At 36.3% G+C, this 26,247-nt stretch overlaps 1 protein-coding gene across 2 annotated transcripts; it reads left to right on the forward strand.

The window, feature by feature from the left end:
* The first annotated feature begins 778 nt into the window (after positions 1-778).
* kif7 (kinesin family member 7) lies at positions 779-25,747 on the forward strand. 2 transcript variants are annotated; one of them, XM_077227921.1, is made up of 19 exons: positions 779-901; positions 3,595-3,985; positions 4,444-4,644; positions 6,200-6,587; positions 7,588-8,131; positions 8,299-8,466; positions 9,445-9,642; positions 10,782-10,930; positions 11,584-11,708; positions 11,843-12,004; positions 14,479-14,681; positions 15,964-16,161; positions 17,096-17,221; positions 19,057-19,233; positions 19,322-19,537; positions 20,768-20,974; positions 21,451-21,649; positions 21,875-22,036; positions 25,036-25,747. In XM_077227921.1, exons 1-19 carry the CDS (start codon positions 884-886, stop codon positions 25,413-25,415), a joined length of 4,212 nt encoding a protein of 1,403 aa, XP_077084036.1. In that variant the 5' UTR covers positions 779-883; the 3' UTR covers positions 25,416-25,747. The 2 variants fall into 2 exon arrangements, with proteins under 2 accessions (XP_077084036.1, XP_077084037.1); XM_077227922.1 differs by having other exon boundaries at positions 8,323-8,466.
* Positions 25,748-26,247: the final 500 nt, after the last annotated feature.

Below are 26,247 nucleotides of genomic sequence, written 5' to 3' on the forward strand. Positions count from 1 at the left end.
GCACACTGTTCAAAACCCTCTTAAATTAGCCGTCTTATTTCTGTGAATTCTGTCTAATGATTTTTTTTTAATTGATTGGTTTCTAATTGGGTGAAGAAAAAACATCACATTGGCATAGATTTAGAGTTAACTACATAATCAAGACAGATTTTAAATGAAAGGTTGAATCCAAGGCAAAAGTGTTTTTCAGGGAAAGGCAGTTTCATTCTAAATGTTATACATGTAAGTAGGCCTACATACATATTTGCTGGACAAAACAATATTTGTTTGTTACCTTTCACATAAATTATTTTACCATTTCAATTTGGCTGAGGACAGGTTATATTGTGACAACTTACCCTTAGCCTACCTCATATATAGCCTAGTGTGGGAAATATGTGAAAATAATGTGGGAAATATAGGGGAAAAAATAATGTTTTTTCGTAATCAAGACTCTTTGGTTTTAAGGGTTCGTGTCTCTGACAAAACTGACTTTCAAAAATAAACAAAGTAGGCTAAACTGTGACAACTAGCCCCAGTATCCCCATATAAGCCTATAGGCTACAGGCTGATTACAAACCGAATCACCAATTTAATATTGTTTATTATTACAAATGCAAACACAATGGAAGGCCTACTTTTCAATTGTTTGTGAAAAATAAAGGTTTCGTTTTATAGGTTTCATGATAAAGATTATTTCTCTAGTTAGCTTTAGCATATCAAAATATCACACACACACAAAACAAAACTAAACAAAGAAACGCTGCAAGTCAGATTTTACTCAGGCATTTGGGGAGCCGACTGAATGACATCACTGCATCCACTTCGCTCGTCATGGGCTGGTCTGGATCCAGGGAATGGGCTCTGGGAATAGGAATGGGATGTGCCCTCAGGACTCAGATTGATGGACTCGGAAACAACAGTAAGTTAGAAAGTTATGAAATACCACTAACAACTTTACATAACAGTAGCAACCTTGCGTGCGTGCACGCGCAATATCTGTTGTAGGCAAATCCACGCGTGCGTGTTTTGAGCTTTGTTTTCAGTGTGTGCTGTGTGTGTTAAAGAGATTTAAACTTTAAATACATTTGCTAGCGGCTAGGCTAATCTGACTTTAGGGAAAATTTTAAACACATTCCTCTGCATAGTTATGAACTCGCTGAGACTTTTTCTCGTCATTGTTGTCATTTGTTGTGCTGTAAATGTGTTAGGAAATAATTTTATTTGCTGTTGCATGTTTTTGTTTCGATCCAAATTAAACTTTTCTCAAAACTAGTTTGGGATACGAACACTGAAAGTTGTTTGTTTATGGTTTATTTTTTCGTGTGTAGATTGTGATTATTTCATGATTGTAGTTTTATTGTCTTTTAGTTGTTTTAATTTATTGTATCAGAGTTAGTGATTGTTGTTTCATAGATAGTGATTGTCTGCACAGCTGTTTTTTATAATTGGTTTATCATGTTGTGACGGATCAGTGTTACTTCAATTACAAAAGATACTCTTTAACAAAACCATAAAACAAACCTTACTAAATTATACGTAAGCAAATTCCATCAGCCAAACCATGTCCTTTTAATGTTTGTTTGCATGTTTTCTAATGTTTTTTTTTAAATATTGCTTGTTTGATATGTATTTTAAGTAATTAAATCCCAAATGTTTATAAGAGTAGTTGACATGTAAAATATTTTGACACAACCCCCCTAGAATGTGCTTACGAGTTCATAAAAAACTGTATGTATATTCAATAATCTGTTTATTTTCAATCAGCTTTAGTGCTATTTAGAAATTGTAGTTAATTTAAAGTGACCTTGAACAATCTAAAAATACAAATTATTGAGTCATTCCATGTAAAAAAAAAATCAACCAAAATTTTTATTTTGATAATATTTTTTTCCTGAAGAAAGTCAAACATTAATATTGATGACAGCCAAAATGTTAAATGTCATAGTATATTTACTGAGTAATCCACTATTTTGTAGAGGGTGTCAAGATTACCCAAATGAGCCACATTAGTGGGAGAAAATTTGTATTTTTATAAATAAAGAGGTCGATTAGTAAATTCTGTTGTCTTCTTTAGCAATCCTTTCATCATATGCCAGTGGAGACTCCCCCACCCCTAAAGTTTGCATGCCTGTAACTCAAGATGTATTAAATATATCTTAATATCCTTTTATAATTTCTTGACAAATCGTTCTGTTAGTATCTTAATTGTAAAGGGCCTACATGTTTCAATTTCAGAGATATTGGTATCGTGATGTATGGCTCCATGAGTAAATTGTTAAATTGTACTCCTTTTCAGTGGTCAAAAAACCAAATGTGGTTCATTTTGCATACAGCTGATACTTTCTTTTGAAGTAGAATGTCTTAAATAATATTGATAAACTAAAAATGTATCTTGTTTACTCTTATGAAAACAATTGCTTAGAACATACCTGTCTGAGTACCAAAATATTATTTTTTCTAAAGTTTGCTTAACTCTGGAGGTGTTAAAGATATCTCATTATCCTTTTAGATCCTGGTTCTCAAAAAACTTTACTTTTGGTATCTTCATTTTTAAGACCCTCTAGGCTATATGGTCCATATGGTAAAAGGATCTCAATGCAGCTCCATTTCCAAATTGTTGAACTTTAGCCATTTTCAATGGTCGAAAACCAAGTATGGGCAACTTTCAAACAACTGATACTCATTGTATTGAAATAGGAATGTCTGATGAACAAATAATGTTAATAGTAATGTATCTTCTTTACTTCTATCAAAACAACTGCATTGAACAACATACCAATTTTAACTATATTTCAGTGCCAAAAATTGTCAATTTGAGGCACATTAACTTGCTCTCAATAGTTTATTCATAGGATTCTATATTTGAATCAGTTTCAGGGAAATCTGGAAGAAGGGATTTGGTTCATTTCAACTGATTCTGGTGCTACCAAGAGTTAACAGACCTGGGTAGAGAAACAACAATGCCTTAAGAGGCATAAAATCTAGGTCTATTAACTTGAGTTACCTTTAATACTTCATAAGTTACAATTTTTTTTTGACCACTGAAAATGTGTACAATTTAACAGTTTACTCATGAAGCCACACTGAGCCATAGAAAATGAAGATAGCCTAACAAAAATCAAAGTTTGTTAAGAACCAGAATCTAAAAACATTTTGAGAAATCTTTATTACTTTTTAAATTACAGACATGCCAGCTTTGGTATTTAATGCTACGTAGTTTGCTAAAGACTAAATAATGAACTAATAGATCTACTAATCTAATCTCTGTGTAAAAATAAAATAATGTTGCTGCCTTCTTTCTTATGTCATTTTTACCCCCTGCAACTTGGCTTTAAATTTTAGGTGAAAATTCTGACCCCGCCCCCCCTCTACAAAATAGTAAATTACTCCAATTATTTATAAATGATATTTAATATTTTGCCTTTTTTCATCACTATTTATGTTAGTCTTTCTTCAGAAAAAAATAACAAAATAAAAAATTTGAGCCGGGGACCTCTGGTTGAGTTGACATGGAATGATCCTATTATTATTGACCTAAAGGTTAGTTGAAAGGTCTTTGTCGAAGATGTTTTGCCCCTTACTCTGTTAATCCATATTTCTTATTTAATTCAGTGCCTAAAGGAAGCGGTATTACAGCCCCACAGAAGTAATGAAGGTCTGCTAATCTTCTCGGAAATGTCTCCCAAAGGAGTTGGCCAAAGTAAGGTAGAGGAAAGCGCTGTACAGGTGGCCATCAGGGTGCGTCCCCTGCTTCCCAAAGAGATTTTGCACAACCATGAGAGTTGCATCACTGCAGATCCAGAGGAGAAGAGGATCACCCTGGGCAATGGACGCCACTTCCACTGTGACTTTGTGTTTGAGGATAGCTCTACACAGGAGGATGTGTATGAAGACTGCGTTCAACCTCTAATCGAGGCCTTCTTTAATGGTTTCAATGCCACGGTTTTTGCCTATGGGCAGACCGGCTCGGGCAAAACCTACACCATTGGAGAAGCCAACATTTGTAAGTCTTTTATATGGAAGTCAAGTCACATTTATTTACATAGTGCTTGTACAGATTGTTTCAAAGCAGCTTCGCGTTAATAAACAGTAAAATAATAGTGTTAATGATGTAAAACCCATCAATATATAGAAGTGCAATGTTTTTATTTTATTAGAGGTGTATTGAGTGTTGTGACAGCTAATGTGTTGAGTAAACAGATCAAAAGCATGCCTAAGTTCAATTCCTTACAGCATATTATTATAAATGTGCTTCATCTAGACCAGACATGATCCACATTAAGGCTAGGAAAGGCTTTGTCTGTCTTGTTGAAATGCTTCCACAAGTTTGCACGTTCGTGCTGCCAGCAACACCTCCCCCGGTTCAGTTGCCACCGCTCCACTGGCAATCTGAGATCTTGCGTTTTAGCATTCTGCCTCATAGAGTTATTCATTAACCTTCTGTTGGTTTTTTGGCCGCAGCTGCTTTTAGGGATGACGAGCAGGGCATCATTCCCAGAGCTGTGGCCGAGATCTTCAAACTGCTGGATGAGAATGACCTCGTTGACTTCTCTGTCCGAGTGTCGTACATGGAGGTTTACAGAGAGGTCTTCAGAGACCTTTTGGAAGTTGAGACGGCCAGTAAAGACATACATATTCGAGAGGATGAAAAGGGCAACATAGGTAAGTTTGCGAGGAAAACTGATGCAAGAAGTGGAATAAGTAGGGATGTGCAAAACTATATTACCGTTCAAAAATTTGGGTTTGTTAAGAGTTTTTTTATTTATTTTTAAGTCTTTTATGCTTACAAATGCTGCATTTATTTGACCAAAAACACAGTAAAGAAAGTAATACTGACAAATCTGAATTTTCAACAGCCATTTCTCCAGTCTCAAGTGTTACATGATCCTTCACAAATATGCTGATTTGTTGTTCAAGAAGCATTTCTTATTATTATCAATGTTGAAACTTATTTTAATATTATGCTTGATTTTTTTGTGGAGTCTTTGATAAATAGAAAGTTCAAAAGAACTTTTGAAATAGGAATTTTTTTGTACCATTAAAATATCTTTACTGTCACTTTTGATCAATTTAATGCATTTATAAACTGTAAAAATGTACTGAGCCCAAACTATCGAATGCTAGTATAGGCCTACATATTCTCAAAATCAACTACTTTGTGGGTTCCCTGTAAAGCTAGTTGACTGACTAAAATATTTTTTTAAATCATAAAAATAACCTACATAAAAATAATTAAAGAATTATTATTGTTCAAAATGCATATTTATAAGTATTATGTTTCTGTAACATTTCTAAGAATTAATATTTTTTTATTATTTTTTACATTTTTTTTCACACTGCACATAAGTCAACAAAGACCCCTCAAAATCCTGAGAGTATCTGTTTATTATTATTTACTTTTGGTATGCTTCTTTTTTAACATGCTTAACTTTCTATTTCTGTTTTTTTATGTACTTAAAGGTATAGTTCACCCAAAAAATGAAAATGTTGTCATCATTTACTCACCCTCTTGTTGTTCCAAACCTTTTTGAGTTTCTTTCCTCTATTGAACACAAAATAAGTTATTTTGAAGAATGTTGGTAACCAGACAGTGATGGTTAACCATAGACTTCCATAGTTTTTTTTCCTACTATGGAAGTCAATGGCTACCGTCAACTGTTTGGTTACCGACATTCTTCAAAATATCTTCTTTTGTGTTCAATAGAGGAAAGAAACTCGTACAGGTTTGAAACACCTTGAGGGTGAGTAAATGACAAAATGTTAATTTTTGGGTAAACTATCCCTTTAAGGTACGTCCCGATTCGTGTACTTAAGCACTATTCTATGCCATTTTGTAGTAGAAATAGTGCGAGTAATTTGTTCACTTAGTACTGTAGTGTACTTTAAATACCCGGATGATGCGTTTATTTAAACGAGTGTGGAATGTTGGACCTTCATGCACTCGACTGTCGCAGCTTTAATTACATACCGGAGGGGGAGGGGTTATAACAAAATAACCTTATAAAGTTCTTACACTACACTGTTGAGTAAATAGTGCATAAGAACATAGTGTATAGTGTGTCATTTGGGACACAACTTTAGTGTTTTGTGTTGTGACTCTTCAAAACCTCCCATTTAGACTAGTCGACTAATCAGGAAATTTTAGATTGCTGAAGTGTTTTTCAGCAATAAGTGACTGTTTCAGAAAAAGAAAGACATCTTTTGTGTATTTCCACAGTGCTTTGTGGTGTGAAGGAATGTGAAGTGGAGGGACTTGATGAGGTGCTGAGTCTCTTAGAGTCAGGAAAGACGGCCCGTCACACAGGGGCCACCCAGATGAACCCCCACTCCAGTCGTTCTCACACCATCTTCACGGTGCTCATGGAACAGAGGCGTGGAGGTTCTCGAGCAGCATCCGGGACTGTTCAGATCCTCTCTTCCAAATTCCATTTTGTGGACCTGGCGGGATCAGAGCGAATCCTCAAAACCGGCAACACCGGTGAACGGCTCAAGGAGAGCATTCAGATCAACAGTGGACTTCTCGCTCTCGGAAATGTCATTGGAGCGCTTGGGGACCCCAAAAGAAAAGGCACCCATATTCCATACAGGGATTCCAAAATCACCAGGTACAAATCATTTTATGCTAATAGTGTTTGCTAATGCAAGAATCACTATTACTATTGCTTACTCTTAAAGTTTGGGATAAGACAAAAAGTTTTTTTTAGTGAAGTGTCAACAGGAAAAATCTTAAGTAGATTCTATCTTTCTGAATATACGGTGTATTTTTTAACTGTTTCTTAAAAGTAGACATAGGTCTCTGAAACTAAGCACCACTGACTTTTTTTTGTTTAGAAAAAGTCAAAATGTAGTCAGTAAGATTTGTTTAATGTTTTTGAAAAAGTCACTTACGTTCACCAAGGCTGCATTTATAACTATTTTATTATTTAATATATTTTTAAAATGTAAGTTAATAGTATTGTTGTTTTTTAAAGAAATTAATACTTTTATTCCACAAAAATGCATTAAACTGAGGAATAGTGAAAGTAAAGACATAATTAAAGAAAATATTTAATAAAAGATTTCAATTTCAAATAAATACTGCACTTTTGAACCTTTTGTTCATCAAAGAAACCATGAAAATAAATTATCACGATTCCACAAAAATATTAAACAGCACAACTGTTTATAATAAGAAGAAATGTTTCTTGAACAGCAAATCAGCATATTAGAATGATTTCTGATGGATCAGGTGACACTGAAGACTGGAGTAATGATGCTGAACATCACAGGAATAAATTACATTTTATATATAAAACGTTAATAATAATTTTGATAATGTTAATAAAATAGTAAAAAATAAAAATAAAAAATCGTAGTTTTAAGATTAAAGTGTGTAACGGTATTGCGTGGTATAAAGTTATACAAGGTAGTGTGTAAGCTGTTGTTAGTTTGTAGTGAGAGAATCCTATTTTACAGCTGCTCACCTTCCCTATCTCTGATTGAAATGTTCTCAGTGTTTTTTTATAGGGTAGGGTTTTGGAAAGAGGGCATGTGTAACATCGCCTTTATGTAGTTTAAAGTCTTTCGAGGTTGAGGATGTCAATCTGCGTTGCATCTTGTTGTCAGGATCTTAAAGGATTCTCTTGGAGGCAACGCCAAAACCCTCATGATAGCCTGCATAAGCCCTTCCTCCTCAGACTTTGATGAGAGCCTAAATACACTCAACTATGCCAAGCGGGCTCGTAACATCCAGAACCGGGCCACAGTCAACTGCCGGGGGGAGCCTGACCGCGTCGAGGGCCTTGAACTCCAGATCAAAGCGCTAAGACGAGCTCTTGAAAACCGCCAGCGCTCTGAAACCCGTATCATCACTCGTTCCGACCCCGAGAAGAGACTTCGGCCCTTTGAGGTTTTGGACGTGAGAAAGCTGCAAGCAGAGAGCGCCCACTACCGGACGTGCACTGACTCGGCCTACAGGCTTTTGACGGAGCTGCAGGGGGAAGGAACACTGAACGCAGGTCAGCTCCTGCGGGTGAAAGAGTGGCTCTGTGCCGTTGAGGAGGAACGCAGCGGCCTGACCTCAGCATCGGGGCTGGACAGTGGCATTGAGAGCAGCTCCACTGAGGACAGCACTGCGCTAAAAAAGGGGCGGGCAGCATTGAACACCCAGGTTGGCTGCAGGCACATCCATTTTCAAATATGAATATTTTATATTTAACAATTCATCATAAAAAGGCAATTATGCATCTTGTCAGGTCATTATTTCTCAAGCATTAATTTCAGATGTGCTCGCTTGTCATGATGTAAACTATGTGATTATCTGCGTAATTCTCACAGCAGTGGGATTTATTTATGCCAAAGGATCCTGACCATGTCAAAGAGGATTGGAATGGAGACCGTGAGGACTACATTTCCCAGCTGCAAGCCCAGATACAGCAACTAGAACAAGAAAACACTGATTTTCTAGCTGCTCTGGAAGATGCAATGGAACAATACAAGCAACAGGTGAGGAGATTGAAGTTCTCTGCACTTTTAGTTGTTTTTGAATGATTTTGAAGATTTCATTGTGCTATGTTCCAGCTATATTCCCGAGTTGGAAATGAATAAATTCTTAAAAGTCTTAGAAAGTCTTTGTTTCTATAGTAAATAAAAATATATATGTAATTGGCTTCTCTAAAATATGTAATTGGCTAAGTATTGCTCTTGATTGATCCTTTTCACATACAGTGATGTTTCCAAAGTTATTACCATCATAAATCTAGTAAAGTTGATTTAAAAATACTATACACTACTGTTGAAACGTTTGGGGTCTGTAAGATTTTTCTTCTCACCAAGGCTATGAAATATTATTACAATTTAATATAGGCCTAACTGTTTTCTATTGTAATATATTTAAAAATGTAATTTATACTTGCGATGACAAAGCTGAATTTTTAGCATCATTGCTCCAGTCTTTAGTGTCACATGATCCTTCAGAAATCATTCTTATATGCTGATTTGCTGCTCAAGAAACATTTCTTATTATAATAAACAGTTTTTCTGCTTAATATTTTTGTGGAAACCGTGATAATTTGTTATATAAACTGTGCATTAAATTACCAAACATTATTTAACACTCCCTTTAGGGTGTTTGTTTGGTCACTGTCATTTTGCCAAGTAAGACATGTTCCTGGATCAACATCTTTTCTTTTTCCTGAAACAATATTTCTGTCCAAAAACAAATTCCTAACCCTACCCCATAACTTATCCCCTTAAATCAGAAAGAAATGATAGGTGAATAAGACTGGTGTAGGAGCCCCTAACCCCAGACTTGACATATAACTGTTAACCTATCCCTCAAATCTGATTGGATGATTGGAATATTGTTCCAGGATCAACAAGTCTGTCCGTCTGTCACAATGCACTTAATCCTTAGAATAGTACTGGGACATCTTTGGTATTTTCACAAGGATTTAACTGCTTGTTGTTTTCTCTCGTTCCTAGAGCGATAAGCTACAAGAGCAGCAGGATCTAATAGCAGAGCTTCACAGTCTGTTAGCCCAGCCTGGTGGAGTGGGACTGCTCCACCTGAAACAGAGACCTCACACTGCTCCTATCCACTCACTGCCGCAGACATCCGACAGCTCCGGCCGCCTCACTCCTCCCTGCGACAGTGATGTGGGCAGAAGCCTCGCCAGACAGGTAATTGATATGTTTTGATTTGTCTCACAGCATCCTCGGCCGCAATCACACATCAATTTTAATTCGAGATACGATACACAGCTGCCGCCACCTGGGCTGAGCCGTTAGTGGTATACAAACATCTTCAAACATTTGTCACACACGCTGTCTAATTCTGCGTTTTTACTTCACCCACATATTCTCTAATTCAAACAAATTCTGCTAATTGCCAAGGTAACACTGTGATTTCTTAACAGACAATTATACTGTTCACCCTAAACCCACTTTTGATGCTTATTTTTCAAGCCTGTTGTATGACAAGCTGGCATTTGATGTATTGTCTGGAGACAGGGTTATTTATTAGAGCAATAAGCCACGAGCGGCTGTGTGTTAAGCCTTGTTTGTGCTTTCGCTTGGCACCAACCATTCTCCGAAACGACAGATGGCAGTGACGAGAATATATCAGCTGAAACAGCAGTGATGAAGTAACTTGCTGAATTTTACGCTTGCCTATATTGTTTGTTTACTGTATAGTATTTGTTACTTATATTATTTGTTTGTGTTTATTAATCAGTCAATTGCAAAAGGAGGATTAAACATCAGAAACACATAAGTTTACAGTGACTTTGAGTTTGGTTCACATTCTAGTGTTTATATTTTACAGCCCTAGTCAAGATTATTAATGTAATCTAAAGCTACTGTTCAAAAATTTGATCAGTAAGTCTTTTTTTTTTTTGTGAAGAAATTAATACTTTTATTCAGCAAGGTCACAGCCACATCACAGCCACAGGAATCAATTTTAAATATATTAACATAGAAAACAGTAATTTTAAATAGTAATAATATTTCACAATATTACTGGATTTTTTTATCAGATAAATGCATGGTGAGCAAATTTTTGGAGCATTAATATGAATTCAAATGATGTGAAGTGTGTATATCAGATATTTTACAGTATATTTGGTGCCCTAACAACAAATTATTATTCAAAATATTTTTAGTTCATTCAATATACTAATAAAATATTTTCTACTGCCAAATAATATAGTTCATTAGCATTATTTTTGTTGAAATTGTTGATATATAGATTTTGTGCATTAATATGAATTCAAATGATTTGCGGTCAACATTTTTTTACCTTTATGCAAACTGTTTTTTAGGTTGAAATGGGTCCGTCAGTGGACAGCAGCTCATTTTCAGACCAGACCCAGTGGGACAGCGGACATGGAAACGCATACTATGAAACTTCTGGAAAAGGAGTGAACCGAGATGACAATGGACATGTTCAAACCACCAGAGATAAACGCAAGTATGGAAGATGGTATTAATCATAATGTTGATGGGAAGGTTAAAGGGGCTATGTGTAAGAATTTCCATGTATTGATTGCTTTTTTATTGACAATGTATGAACCGCTTGTATCGCAACTTAAAAAACGAGATCACCTTTGACTTTCTAGATTGTCTGTGAAAATCTGCAGACTGATTTTAATGTGAAGGACTCGACATGATGCTGGTGAATTGCAGTCAAATTGCTATGATCAGGTGCTTTCTTAATTGCAGTTTTCTCACGCTGTCATTTTATTTTGTTTAGAGGAAAGCACGCAGAACATATTTACATATTCATCTAAACGTCATTCTCAGCAGTGTGGACGCGTCATCAGGATGTTTTATAAAAGTATATCACTGAAAATATATTTCTGAGTTCTTTTACTTTTAAGCAAAAAACAAAAAAGTACTTCGCCCGTGAGTATATCTGGGCCTTGAATCACTCTCAGTCTCTTGTGCATTACGTGTGTACGGGTGCGAGCACAAGGAATAAGTTGCTGGCTGCAGTTCACTTAACAGCCACTGGTGTCACTTATAACAAGAGTTTCTGAATTTTACAAATAGCCCCTTTAATTGAGAAGAAATGGCTATCTACTGTATTTAGAAATCTATTTAGCATTGCCATTTTTTTGTCAGATCTATCAATGTAAGCTGGACGAAAAAAGAAGCTCCATTGCTCCAAGGATCTTCTGCCAGGGCTCCACTGCCTCAGGCGCTTGGGCTTGGCCATCCTCTGGGCATACAATGCACAAGACGCACATGTGAGTTAAACATCCTTGAAAAGATTTGACAAGCCTTGTGGGTCTCGGTGTTTCAAGGACGGACTCCGGCCCACAGTAGTTCTTTCCATTATTCAGTCAGTTCACTTTGATTTATTTTTTGATTGATTCTCCAGCTAACAGCAGCATTGGCGAGAGCTCTGTGTGGGAGAGCGTGAGAGGTTTTGGAGGTGAGTTCTGCTCGGAGAGGGGGCTTCTCCAGGCACAGCAGAAGATCAGAGAGCTCTCCATCACCATCCGCATGAAGGAGGAACTCATTAAAGAGCTGGTGAAAACAGGTGAGGGCATTGGGATAACCTTTTGTAACATTACTAATATAAAAGTCAATATTAAAATAACATAAAACATGTTTTCTACAGTATCTGTAGTATTGAATACAGACTGAAATACCTGAAAATATTTGTTTACATTTACAGCAGTTTACATTATTTATATCTTTTTTTTTTCTATTGCTTTCAATTTGTTTCTTTAGTTCTCTATTTTATGACTGCCTGTGTTTACTTAAAGGGGACCTATTATGCCCCTTTTTACAAGATGTAATATAAGTCTTAGGTGTCCGTGAAGTTTCAGCTCAAAATTACCCACGCATCATTTATGTTGTACATTTTTGAGTGGAAGGAAAAACGTGCTGTTTTCGCGCATGTATCTTTAAATGCAAATGAGCTGCTGGAGCAGCTGGACCACCCCGCTTTCCAGAATTGGACAGAGCCTTTCTAGCTCATGCCTCGGATACTCAAACTAACAAAACATCTGTTTGGTTTTGATTATCACCTCTATCGCGACCAAGCTCACGTGGCATTGCAGTTCTTCGTCATCATGAAAGTTTTTTATTTGAATGCATTTATTTGCATAAAGCCATATCAGTTTAAACTTCAGATATATGGTTTCCTGAGCGCACACACCCGAAACACGTGCACAGAAAGCTTCCTGTCAGGCGGCACGTCCCGTGAGTATTAAACTAATTTCTCTTTCACGTCTTATTGCGCTTAAATACACTCAAGATTGTCAAAAACAACAGATAGTTCACAAACGCAGTCGGTTATGTCGGTGGGAAAGAAATCGCATGTATATTAGATCAGTGTATTAAAGTGACGCAGCTTAATATACAGTACCTCCTGCTGTATATGCTGTTAATATGGTACAAACAACTAAAGAAAAACAGAAAATCACTCACTGCTCTTCTTTGTGTCTTTGAAAAGAATATATTTATTACTTGAATGCTGCTGTTAAATGCTCTGGCGAGGTTCAGTTTCAGATTTATGGGGAAAATAACAAACTGGGTGGATGGATTTTTACCACAATAGGCTGTTTGTGTACACACACTGCAGACATAAATATGTTCAAAAATAATATAAAAGTGAATTTTGCATAATAGGTCGTCTTTAATTTACTAATTAATTACGATGAAATGCAATTATACAGTCTTTTTGAATTGTATAACAAAATATAAAGCCTCACTTATACTTCATAAAGTCACTTCAGTCCCAGAGTTTATTGTCTGCAATAATCCAGAGACCAATGGAAAAATCCTATCAGCTCTTCCAGGTTGGCCTACAAAAATAATGATGTATCCGTCGTGAACTACTTCATCCCTGCAGCACTTTATGCGCCCAAACAATGTGTAATGACTAATGAATAAAATCATAAATAATGAATAATGAAAAAAATATTAACAACCAATTCCACCATCTGTCTGTGCAATCAGGAACCTTCATCAGTTGTACCAGTTTACAGCAATGAAAAACACATTTCTATGAAACAAAATGGCAGAGGTCACAGAGCTTAGCTGCAGTGGAAACATTCACGATACAAGTCCAAAGCGTGGGAGCATGTTATATTAAATGCTTTAAAAAAGCTCATTGAGTTTCATGTGCCCAGTATTTTGTGACAGATGCTAGTCCTGTTTAATGTGCTTGAGAGCTGCTTAAAGGATATTTAATGGTTATAGTCTTATCTGTAAATGTTAGAAATTCACTTTTATTTTGCATGACGACACCCCAACTCAATATATCTAAGCATGTATGCAAACCACTAGGTCACGACTCCAACAGATGGCACATTTTATTGACTTATGATTTGATTTAGATATCCAAAAAGAAACATATTGAATTTTCTATAAAATTTCATTGTTTGCATTAGAAAGTGGCACAACAGTAGCAGCTCAATTTAAACATACACTACTGTTCAAAGGTCTGTGTTTGTAAGATTTTTTAAATGTGTTTGAAAGAAGTCTCTTATGTTCACCAAGGCTACATTTATTTGATAAAAAAAATGGCAGGGATATTGTGAACAATTTCTAATAACTTTTTTTGTTTTAAATATTTACTGTAAAATATTTATATTCAGTTTTAAATTTTAATTCATTCAATGTAAATTGAATTTTCAGCATCATTACTCCAGTCTTCAGTGTCACATGATCCTTCAGAAATCAGTCTAATATGCTGATTTGCTGCTCAAAAAATATTTCGTATTATTATCAATGTTGAGAACAGTTTTGCTGCTTAATATTTTTGTGGAAACTGTGATATCTATTTTTCAGGAGTCTTTGATGAATAGAAATATCACAAGAACAGCATTTATTTGAAATAGAAATATTTTGTAACATTATGAATGTCTTTACTGTCACTTTTGTTCAATTTAACGTGTCCTTGTCTTCTAAAACATACAGACCCCAAACTTTTTTCATCGTCCATTATGAGTTTATCGTTATCAGTGTTCTGTTATAATGATCATGTTCTGTCTTTCTCTGTAGGTAAGGATGCCCAGGCCATGAACAGGCAGTACAGTTGTAAGATCTCTGAGCTGGAAGCCGAGGCGGAGCAGGCCCGTGCGGAGCTTACAGAGGCTCAAAAGCAGCTGCAGGACCTGGAGTTTCAGGACAGCCGTAATGCCGCTGACCGCTCTAAAGCTCAGGAGTGCAGGAGGAAAATCGCAGCTGCACAGAGCAAAGTTCAGGTCTGTGTCTGGCAGCTTTGCCTTGCCGAAAGCCATCATTATGGAAATCTCTTTTGATTGGCGCTTCTCTATAAAAGGTTTTAGGGTTGTCACAATATCAAAATGTTTGTATTTCTACAGAATGAACTGAAACAATAATAAAAGGAGAAGCAAAGACACAAATTACAAAATATAGAAAAAAATATGAATGTTTTTTTTAGGTATATAACAGCATTGAAGTCACACTATGTAAGATTTTTGGATCAAAATATTCAAAAACCACTAGAACAATGATATATATTTTGTTGATTTGTGTACTTTCACTATCCCTCACACCTCGTGTCTAAGAATGTTTAAATCCAGAGAAATAAGCAGTTTTAACGTGCATTGCCTATCAATGACATCATTCCCGCGTTACCCTCGATTTCCGGTTATATTTTGTAGGAACCGTGGAAACACCAAAGATGCTTTAATATATTATGTGTTTTAATAGACAGGTGATCAACTGTTTGGGTATATTCATCGACTGAAAACGAATCATTGTTAAACAGCTCAACACAGTTTTCTTGATTTACCGAGAGTACCATATTTACCATGCCTAATATCGATCTAGCTCACTGCAGTGGGCAACAAGTGTCTCATATAGTAGCCGCTGAGGGAACGCACAGAGTAGCTTTATAACAACTTTCAACACACTCCAATTTATCTAATATGATAAAAGATTTACCCTAGAAGACTGGAAGAAACTGAAGCGGCGTCTGAAGCATAATAAAAGCTCCACTGCTCTCGAGCCCTTGTGTCACACTTGTCTCTCATTAGCAATCGCTCCAAAGGCCTTAGTAACGTTAATAAATCTTTAATACATTACCTGCCATCCATGAATATGATTTCTGCCCGAGTCCTGTCGTATTCTCCACCGGCTGTAGAGGTAAAGACAACTTCCATGAATCCGTGAAATCAAGGCGTCATCAAGCTACGCCTTTGTTTTGAATAAACTACCTCTAATGGCAAAATATTACATAGTGTACCTTTAAGTATTACGTTCAGAACATTCAGAAATTGAAACCAAATCTAAAATAAAATGACAAAAGGACTGTCATAGTACATATATACTGCAGATATTTATTGAAAGAGCAGCATTCAGGTTCAGTTATCATATTTGAAGAACATTCGAATAAGTTAACGGAAGGATTAAGTAATGTTACAGTGATTCATCATTCTTATTCTGTATTACGAATTCAATGCAAAACTCGATTCTTTCTGACAATATAAATATAGCCCTGCATATGTGCTGTGCCTTCAGGTGTTGAAGCAGAAGCAGCGGGACACTGCGCAGCTGGCCTCCCTGTCTGCGCAGAGTGAGCGCCGTGTGCAGGAGCTGGAGAGGAACGTGCAGAACATGAAGCAGCAGCAGGACCTTCTGCAGCGCCGCCTGCGAGAGGAGAGCCAGCAGAAGAGACGGCTGGAGAGTGAGATGCAGAAAGGAAAGCACAGAGTCAAGGTGAGCCGACTCGCTGTGCGATTGACCTCAGTGTTGCGTTCGGTCTATTATCGGCGCAGGTGGGGGACGGAGCCTGGGAGAAATCCAGACTACAGATGTAATTGAAAGTGAAGTGTGTAATTTATGGTTCACTAGCAGTGGAATTGCAGAAATAATTATTTCTAGACAGAGGCTGTGGTCTTTCTTCATAAAATATCAAATGGACTACCATTTAAAAGTGTGAGGTTCAGTAAGTTATTTTCTTAAAGAGAGAGAAATTAAGTGACTGACTTTAGAAGTGACAGTAAAAACATTGATGATGTTACAAGGATTTTTATTAATAAATGCTGTTATTTTAAACTATTCATCAAAGAACCTTGAAAAAATGTATTTCAGTTTCACAAAAAAAATATGGATTCATCATTGGTCATAATAAGAAATCTTTCTTGAGCAGCAAATCAGCATATTAGAATGATTTCTTTGGGGTCATGTGACACTGATGACTGGAGTAATGATGCTGAAAATTCAGCTTTGCCATCACAGGAGTTAATTACATTTTGAAACGGATTCAAATTGTAATGATATTTCACAATATTCCTGTTTTTATTGTATTTTTTATCAAATGGATGCAGCCTTGGTGAGACTTCTTTGGAGACAATGGTAGTGTATAAAATATAAAAATTATGCTATTTTTCTGTCTTGTTAAACTTCAGATCAGGCCTTTCTTTGTGTGGTACCGCTGGTGTAGCAAAAATTACACATTTGATGGTCTTTTTTGGAGTGTTCATCACAGGGTGTTTTTTCCCCCAGTTCTGTTCTGTAAGGGCCAGCATTAGTCATTTTTGTTTCTGTATTCTGAACAATACTTAATCTACAGAGAAACCTCAGCCTCCCAGTTATTCTTGTTTTTCAATAGTGAATGATTTACCAAACAGCGTCTTTCTCTTTCTCAAAGGAGCTGGAGATAAAGAACGAACAGCAGCAGAAAATTCTGAGGATTAAGACGGAGGAAATCGCTGCCTTCCAGCGACAGAGGAGAAGTGGAAGTAACGGCTCGGTCGTATCACTAGAGGAACAGCAGGTGGGTTCAGACAGAAAAACGAAACCGTGCTCTTTTCATCAAACCCTTCCCACAGCTATTACATTGCAATAAAATATTATTTTTAGATCTGTTTACTCAGACATGGTGTTTAATAGTTTGACTGACGTTCGAAAGATTTTATTATTGTTTCCTTGTGGCTGAGGGTATATTTCAGTTGCTTGTTTCAACAGTTCATTTTGTTGCCCAAATCCCTCTCAGCCTGATATTGATACAGGCTTTGAATGTTATTTACCTTGAAGCAATGCATTTGCTATTTCTAAGGTCATGGTTGGGGATTTGATTTCTAAGGAATTAACATATAGTTAAAATGTATACATTGAATGCAGTTCCACTTTGAAAAACAGCATCTGATGAGTAAACCCTTATGAAAAGAAAATATATTTCCCTATATATGAATTATCAATATCTTAAATGGTTTAACAGTAAATTTGAAAATTGTAATATATTAACACATTGTATTATTCTGTATAAGGAATTGGCGTTTTTATATACTCAAAAATATGTAACAATCTATTTACTAATATATCTTAATGTATGTAATTTTATATTCAGTAATATACTTCATAATATATAGATGTATATGTGATCAGATATGGTACTGCATGTGTAATAGATGGCAGATATATTTACTCATGCAGCATAAACACATATATAGAGAAATATATAATGATATATATTTTTTAATCATTTACATTATAAATATTTCATAATTTTAAGCTAGTTAACAAAAGCACAAGCACACCTGCATGTACTAAAGTATTTAGCCAAGAGAAATTCACATTGCTGAGGAGTGTACAGCCATTACTTTGAAAATATAGTAATTATAGTCTTGGTGTTCGATCAATCTTCAACCTAACAACGGGCTCTACTCTTCAGCACAATGGTAACCCTAAAATCTCAGACATGCCAGAAAACCTCTTGATTTCCAAAATAATAGAACATGAAACACTAACAGATCTATATATAACAGATAACACTATAAATAATAATGAGCAAAACACATTAAATAACACTTAATTTCAATCAAAGCATTTGCTCTCCTTTAACATTCAGAAGCAAAGCATGCTGGGAAATAGAAATCTGTTGTAACCACTGATCTATATAGAATGAAATTCTATAATCTATAGAATGATTATATAGATACATGATCACTTTAATCTATTTACTAAATGTCATTATATAGATCAGTGGTTGTAACTCATTCCGTAAATGTGTGTGTATATATGAAGACCTCCGATGCAAAAGCCTCTAAAAGCCACCTCTGTCAAAAATGAGATCATAATATTGTGTAAATGCTCTCCACACATAGTTATACGTTCATCAAATACTTCTACTTCAAACTCACTAAATCCCAGCCTTAGCCCATTCAGAAATGCTGTTACTTGGGTAGAAACCTATACATAGGAGCCTGATAAAAATATTATTATTAAACAAAAACTTTAGATGGACTTAGAGGCTTTTGCGTCTGAAGTCTTCATATGCGTCAACATACATTCACATTTATATGGGAACATGTATGTGCAATATACATATGTACACAATATAGGATAACATTTTGTGAATATTACATGTAATGCTATTTTTATCTACATTTTAAATGTATTAGAATATTTTGCAGTATATTGAAAGATGTAAGGACTAGTTTTACATATGGAAATTTATTATGTAATATGTATGTATATTTTACTGTATATTCCCATATATTTTTGTTCCGTAAGGGAATGCAAAACGTATTTTATCATTTGATGTTTCAGAAGCAGTTCCATGTATTTAATATATAAATAATTGCATTCAAAATATCTGTGGTTGAGCAGAAGATAGAGGAGCAGAAACGCTGGCTTGATGAGGAAATGGAGAAGGTTCTGGGTCAACGGCGTGGACTTGATGACCTGGAAGGAGAGCTGACCAAGAGAGAGGAGATCTTAGCCAAAAAAGAGGCCTTGCTCTTGGAACGCAGTGGCTTGGAATCCAAAAAGCTTCGCTCTAGTCAGGTCTGTGTAAACTTTGTGGCTTTGCTTCGTCCCATCAACCACCCCTTTATGAGTCTTTAAAAGATGGTATGGTCTATTTTCTCTGCAGGCTCTCAGTAAAGACCTGTTGACGTTGTCGAGCCGAATCGAGTCTCTGGAACGGGAGCTCACTGAGAGGAATGGTCTTCTGCGTAGTGGCAGTGCTCTGGACTCTCAGCAGATCAGACAGGAGATCTCCAACCTCCGGCAGGAGAAGGACCAGCTCTTCAAACAGAGGGTGGAGCTGGACGACAAACTGAGAAAGGGCAACCTGCTCTCTCCTGAGGTGGAATCACTTTGATTTTCAGAATTTTAGTTCTTCTCAATAAACATTGTTTGAATGCGTCAGAATTTTGAAATTCTCATCCAGATTAGTTTGCATCATTTTATAATTTACAACATTATAATTCTAAGGCCAGCTCACACAGAACATGTTTCTGCATCTCGTTTGCACGCTTAAAATTGAATTATTAAATTATTAAAGTTTTGAATTATTAAAGTTTACAACATTAAAATTCTGTGGCCAGTTCACACAGAACATGTTTCTGCGGCTCATTTGCATGCTTCAGAATTTTAGAATTATTAAAGTTGTAGAATTTGGATCTCCTATCTAACTTAAGGCTGGAATACACTACACTTTACTTTTAATACACTAAACTTTTTCCCAGATTTTTGCCCCAATTTGCTGTCTGGAAGAGTCAACACTAGCCAGTCCGCAGAATTTCGGTAGTCGAAATTGACATTTCATTTAAAATCATGTAGTGTGTGTGATGTGCGCACACTCAGATTTTTTAGCTTTACACTATGATTCCATCCAATCAAATGATATTTTACACAGATCTTAGAAAATATTGTTTTCTTTGACTTGCGTCTCCTAGCAGCAAGGTGCATGTTTCTGCGTGAGTTTGTTGTGTTTGGAATGACTTGAAAATCTAGTAATGTGTGATCCTCCTCAGTCGTTTAGTGTATGATGTATATTTATGAAATATATATGAAATATATTTACAGTCAGCAAGAGTATGATGCCTCAGATTTTAAAAGTTGTGTAGTGTATTCCAACCTTAAATGCTATAAACGTTTAAAAATTCTAAAATTTTGACTTTTGGGATTAGAATATCCTAGCCAAATTTATGCTTTAGAGTTTTCGAATTCTTTAAAGTTTTCGAATTCTAAAATTTTAACTTCTGGAATTAGAATATATTTCCAATTTCAGGCTTTACATTTTTTTTTTTTTAAATGGAACATGGAATTCTTTTAAAGAATTAAGAATTCTTAAAAAATGTACGTTTGGAATTAGAATATCCAAGCCAAATTTATGCTTTAGAATATCAGAATTCTTCAGCTTTTAGAATTATTTTAAGAATTCTAAAATTGACACTTCTGAAATAAGAAAGTCCTAGTCAAATTTATGCTTTAGTTTAAAATTCTGGAACTTTTGGCGTGAAATCTTCCAAACCAACCTCGGAATGTGCAAATTCTATTTATTAAAGCTGCCCTGTCCTCTGTTAAACATCAGGAAGAGCGAACACTGTTCCAGTTGGACGAGGCCATTGAGGCTCTGGATGCTGCTATCGAGTACAAAAACGAGGCGATCACCCAGAGGCAGAGGCAGTTGCGGGCGTCAGGGAGCATGCTAACCCAGTGGGAGATGAACCTGATGGCCAAACTCTCCAACCTGTCTGGCTCGGAAACTAGAGCTCTGCTTTGTAAATACTTCGATAAGGTCAGATGGCATCCGAGTTTCCTCAGATTATTCTCATTAACCTCCTTCTTGAAGCAATAGGCTGACACTTAAGTGTACTTGTTTGTGGTGGTGGTTATATTCGAAGAGGTGCAATCTATTATCATTTCAATTGGCAGACCAGCACCAGTTCTTTGTCAAAAAATAACAACACTTTATCAGGATTTATCACAGCCACACATTAGCTTATAATCTGATTGGTCACATTTACCGTTTTGGCAAATGTAGACACGTTTTCTCACATTATTTTTATATTCATGCTTCCATTTAATACAACTTATTAGTTTAGCAGTTTAACACATCAGGGAAAGGTGAAGCCTTGTGTTATTGAGCAATTTATGAACAGCATGCATTGTGAAAGTGCTTTGCAAGTAAATTAAAATATTTGTTTATTTGCTTGACCTGCAACTCTTTAGCTAAGCATATGACTGATATAATGCTTGGTGTGTGTTGAAAAGGTTGTGTGTCTTCGAGAGGAGGAACGGAGGCTGCAGCTGGCTATAGCTGAGCTGGAGCTGAGAGTGGAGGAGCAGCAGACTTTGCTTGTGTGGTTGGAAGCAGCTCTGGAAAGACAGCAGCTCGAGGCGGATCGCAGACTCACGCAGCAGCAGAAAGAACACGAGAGAAACATCCAGCTTCTGCTGCAGCAGTGCCGAGGTTTGAGTCCTGACTACTGCAGTCTTCATCCAGACTCAAGAACATTCACTAGATATATCCTTGTTTTATGCTCTATTATCCATGGTTATAGTACATAGTCAGTGCTAATGTGTATTTAACTGCAAAACATAGCAGCTATAGATATATTTCTGAACTGGCAATATTATCCACGGATTTGCATTATGAGCAAATAAAGTGAAAGTATTGGTGATTTATTGTTTCCAGAGCAAATGGATGAGGGTCTGGCTGGTAGACAGCGGCAGTATGAGTGCTTGATCCACAACCTCAGCAAAGAGCTGAACTTCTGCAAAATAGCAAATCAGGAGCTGAACATCAAACTGAGGGAAATGTGTGGCCCTGTAAATCATGCTGGAGAACAAAGCAAAGGTGAGAACTGCTTGGTAACAATGTTAATTTTCATTATATTTTTTTTTAAATGCTCAGTATTTTAGTCAACATTTTATTTATCATGTTTTTGAGTTTTTTTTTAAAGTCTCCTCCCCCCACCTTTTTTTTATTATTATGCCAGTAAAAGCAGTTTAAAGAAGTTAAATTAATAGAGCATGCTTTTAAAAGGAATTCATAAAATATTTTTTTTTCACTAAGTAGTGCTGTAAAATCAATTAATCTTGATTAATAAGCCTTTGTTTACGTGTGTGTGTGTGTGTGTGTGTGTGTTTGTCTGTGTGTGTGTGTGTGTGTATATATATATGTATATGTGTGTGTATGTATGCATACACTCTCACAGACAAAGACGTGTATATATTATATACAAATATAATATATATATATATATATATATACACTCACCTAAAGGATTATTAGGAACACCTGTTCAATTTCTCATTAATGCACTTATCTAATCAACCAATCACATGGCAGTTGCTTCAATGCATTTAGGGGTGTGGTCCTGGTCAAGACAATCTCCTGAACTCCAAACTGAATGTCAGAATGGGAAAGAAAGGTGATTTAAGCAATTTTGAGCGTGGCATGGTTGTTGGTGCCAGACGGGCCGGTCTGAGTATTTCACAATCTGCTCAGTTACTGGGATTTTCACGCACAACCATTTCCAGGGTTTACAAAGAATGGTGTGAAAAGGGAAAAACATCCAGTATGTGGCAGTCCTGTGGGCGAATATGTCTTGTTGATGCTAGAGGTCAAAGGAGAATGGGCCGACTGATTCAAGCTGATAGAAGAGCAACGTTGACTGAAATAACCACTCGTTACAACCGAGGTATGCAGCAAAGCATTTGTGAAGCCACAACATGCACAACCTTGAGGCGGATGGGCTACAACAGCAGAAGACCCCACCGGGTACCACTCATCTTCACTACAAATAGGATAAAGAGGCTACAATTTGCAAGAGCTCACCAAAATTGGACAGTTGAAGACTGGAAAAATGTTGCCTGGTCTGATGAGTCTTAATTTCTGTTGAGACATTCAGATGGTAGAGTCAGAATTGGGCGTAAACAGAATGAGAACATGGATCCATCATGCCTTGTCACCACTGTGCAGGCTGGTGGTGGTGGTGTAATGGTGTGGGGGATGTTTTCTTGGCACACTTTAGGCCCCTTAGTGCCAATTGGGCAGCGTTTAAATGCCACGGCCTACCTGAGCATTGTTTCTGACCATGTCCATCCCTTTATGGCCACCATGTACCCATCCTCTGATGGCTGCTTCCAGCAGGATAATGCACCATGTCACAAAGCTCGAATCATTTCAAATTGGTTTCTTGAACATGACAATGAGTTCACTTTGCTAAAATGGCCCCCACAGTCACCAGATCTCAACCCAATAGAGCATCTTTGGGATGTGGTGGAACGGGAGCTTCGTGCCCTGGATGTGCATCCCACAAATCTCCATCAACTGCAAGATGCCATTCTATCAATATGTGCCAACATTTCTAAAGAATGCTTTCAGCACCTTGTTGAATCAATGCCACGTAGAATTTAGGCAGTTCTGAAGGCGAAAGGGGGTCAAACACAGTATTAGTATGGTGTTACTAATAATCCTTTAGGTGAGTGTGTGTGTGTGTGTATATATATATATATATATATATATATATACTCACACACATACAGTATATTATGTAAACAAAGACTTTTATGTTAGATGTGATTAATAGATTCGACAGCACTACTAAGAAGTAAAGTAAATATTGGGTCTTTAATTAATCTAAAAACATATTTCTACAAACTTGTTCTTATTATGCTATTTTAAAGTTTCCTAATGTTGTTTTGGTGTCCTACAACAGCTTTACATGCATCAAAGGTCAAAACACTGTTTCATTTCCTCGTAATATACATTGCACATCACCAAATTTTTCAATGATTCTTAAACAATTCGATGAATGAATCAATCTCTCTAAATCCCTCCTTTCCGCGAGCTACTCTTCTCTGATTGGCCAGACAGCTCAGTCTGTTTTTGATTGGTCTACTGCTTACAGTGTGTATCTAAGAAAAAACGCTAGCAAACAAGCGTTTTGCGAATACCACGTTGAACTCCGAGATTTGAGAAGCAATAGTCAGTAAAATGAAGGGGATCACAGCAAAAGTTCAGGATTACACTCCTGTGGTATCGTGGTAAAGATGAATTTTAACCACTGAATCTTCACAGCTTCATTCTTTGGAAGTGAACATAAACCGAATTTACTCTCACAGCGGAGAGCACAGCGTCTTCACGACATGATATCCACACGAACGAGCTACAGCAAGATGTCAATTCCAGGCAGAACGTAGGCGGGCATTATGCAAATGTAGTAAGTTGTGATGTGTGAACTTCACAAAAATAGATTCAAAATCGGCACTAACGAGTTTGAGTCGACTCTTTCTTTTGAGATAAAATAGCTTTATTTATGATGCACTTTCAGCTTTACAGCTTTGCAGACTGTTTACATTCACATACAGCTACATTACACAATGCATGAAAAATCCAAAAATCCATAATAGGGGCACTTTAAATCTTGTTATTCTGGCCTATTGTTTTCTTTTTTCAATAAAAAAAAAAAAAGAAGTATTTTGTTTGTGCATATTATACCATCAAAGCTCAAAATATCATTATTAATTAGGAGTTATCCATATGATTTGATCTGAACTCGGTGTGCAAGGAACAGATTTAAATTTTAAGACGTTATCCACTGCTAGAGTTCAAAGAATCTCATTTGTGCTTGTGTTTAGGTAGAAAATGGTGCATTAGACAAAAAACATGCCAGGTTTGCAGGTTTCTGACCCTCCTTGGTCATGTTGTGATGCATTGCAATGAATTTGGAAACAGGACTGCAAATCTTTGTTTCATGGAATCAAGAAAGTATTATGGGGCTGGATTGAAACCACATTTTTAATTTTCTGAATTTTTAATTTTTGTTTTTTTACTACACCTTTCCTCAGGTCCAAATTGTGACAGTCGGCTTTCATGTGGGATCCAAGGCAGAGTTACTGAAGATGGAAGTCTTAAGTCTGAGTCGGAAAGAGTTCAGAAGTCAAGAGAAGAGATGCGGGAGCTGGTTCATGCCCCTCTTCCTCCGACATGGAGGCGCTCTTCTCTCCCCACAGAGGACCAGTACAGCATGGAGGAGCTCAGGCAGAGAGCATCTTGTGAACTGCCAAATAACAGAATAATTCAGCCTGGTATGAATTCCACACAGTGGAGTGGGACGGCCTCCCTGCCCCTCACAAGACCAAGGAGAGAATCAAGGAGATCGAGCCTTAACACGGGACCACTTCATTCCAATTCTACAATAATTGATGTTCGGAAAAATCCAATGTAGTAAAAAACTTTGTACAGTAAATATCTTCAGTATCGTTCCATTTTTTTTTTTTTCAGAATACTGAATCTCATTTTCATTGCAAAAAAGTTCTGATTGATTGTTTACTTGTATTTTGTCGGTCATCAGTCATCTTTGAAATGTACTTTTGATGCATTTGGTCACATTTCAAGCACTTTTTAGGGAACTTTTGCAGGGTTCTGACACTCATGGACAATTTTTTTTTTTTTCATAAACAGTGAAATAAAAACTGTTGCATTGACAGAACAAAAATATATTTAATCAGACCACGTTTCAGTTGAAATGATAAATAAATAAAAGATCATAACGAAAAAGCAAGACTCTTAACACATCGCGCTTCGGGCACGAATATGTCTATCAAAGCTATCACAGGCTGCATGAAATGGACCCGGAGATCGCCAGATCGAATCCCGCTCGTCCACAACTTTTTATGACTAATATGAGGATTAATGTTATTTATCTACACATTTAAGTCCAGATAATTCTGACGTGTAGAAATTAAAATGTGTGTATAATTTTAGTGTAGAGTTGTGTAATTGTAGCAATTTAGGTAAACAATAATAATAATGAGAAGAGGAAGATGAAGAAAAAACACAGAAACGTCCAAAACCCTATTATATTTTTTTATATAATCACAACAATTATTAAGTGGTAGTATTAATAATAATAGTAGTAATAATAATCAGGTGCATAAATAAACTAAATTAAATGCTTCTCATCTATTATTATTATTTAAAGTATATATTATTATGAATAATAATAGTAATAATGATAGTAATGATAATCAGGTACATAAATAACTTAAGGCATAAGT

Source organism: Siphateles boraxobius, unplaced genomic scaffold (assembly GCF_051911475.1).
Source record: "Siphateles boraxobius isolate OS27281-9 unplaced genomic scaffold, OSU_SipBor_1 130, whole genome shotgun sequence".
In the NCBI taxonomy this organism is placed as follows: domain Eukaryota; kingdom Metazoa; phylum Chordata; class Actinopteri; order Cypriniformes; family Leuciscidae; genus Siphateles; species Siphateles boraxobius.

Coding starts and splice junctions, on each gene's coding strand:
- kif7 (XM_077227921.1), top strand. Junction 8,467..9,444: donor TGGAACAATACAAGCAACAG/GTGAGGAGATTG, acceptor TCTCGTTCCTAG/AGCGATAAGCTACAAGAGCA. Junction 9,643..10,781: donor GCAGAAGCCTCGCCAGACAG/GTAATTGATATG, acceptor ACTGTTTTTTAG/GTTGAAATGGGTCCGTCAGT.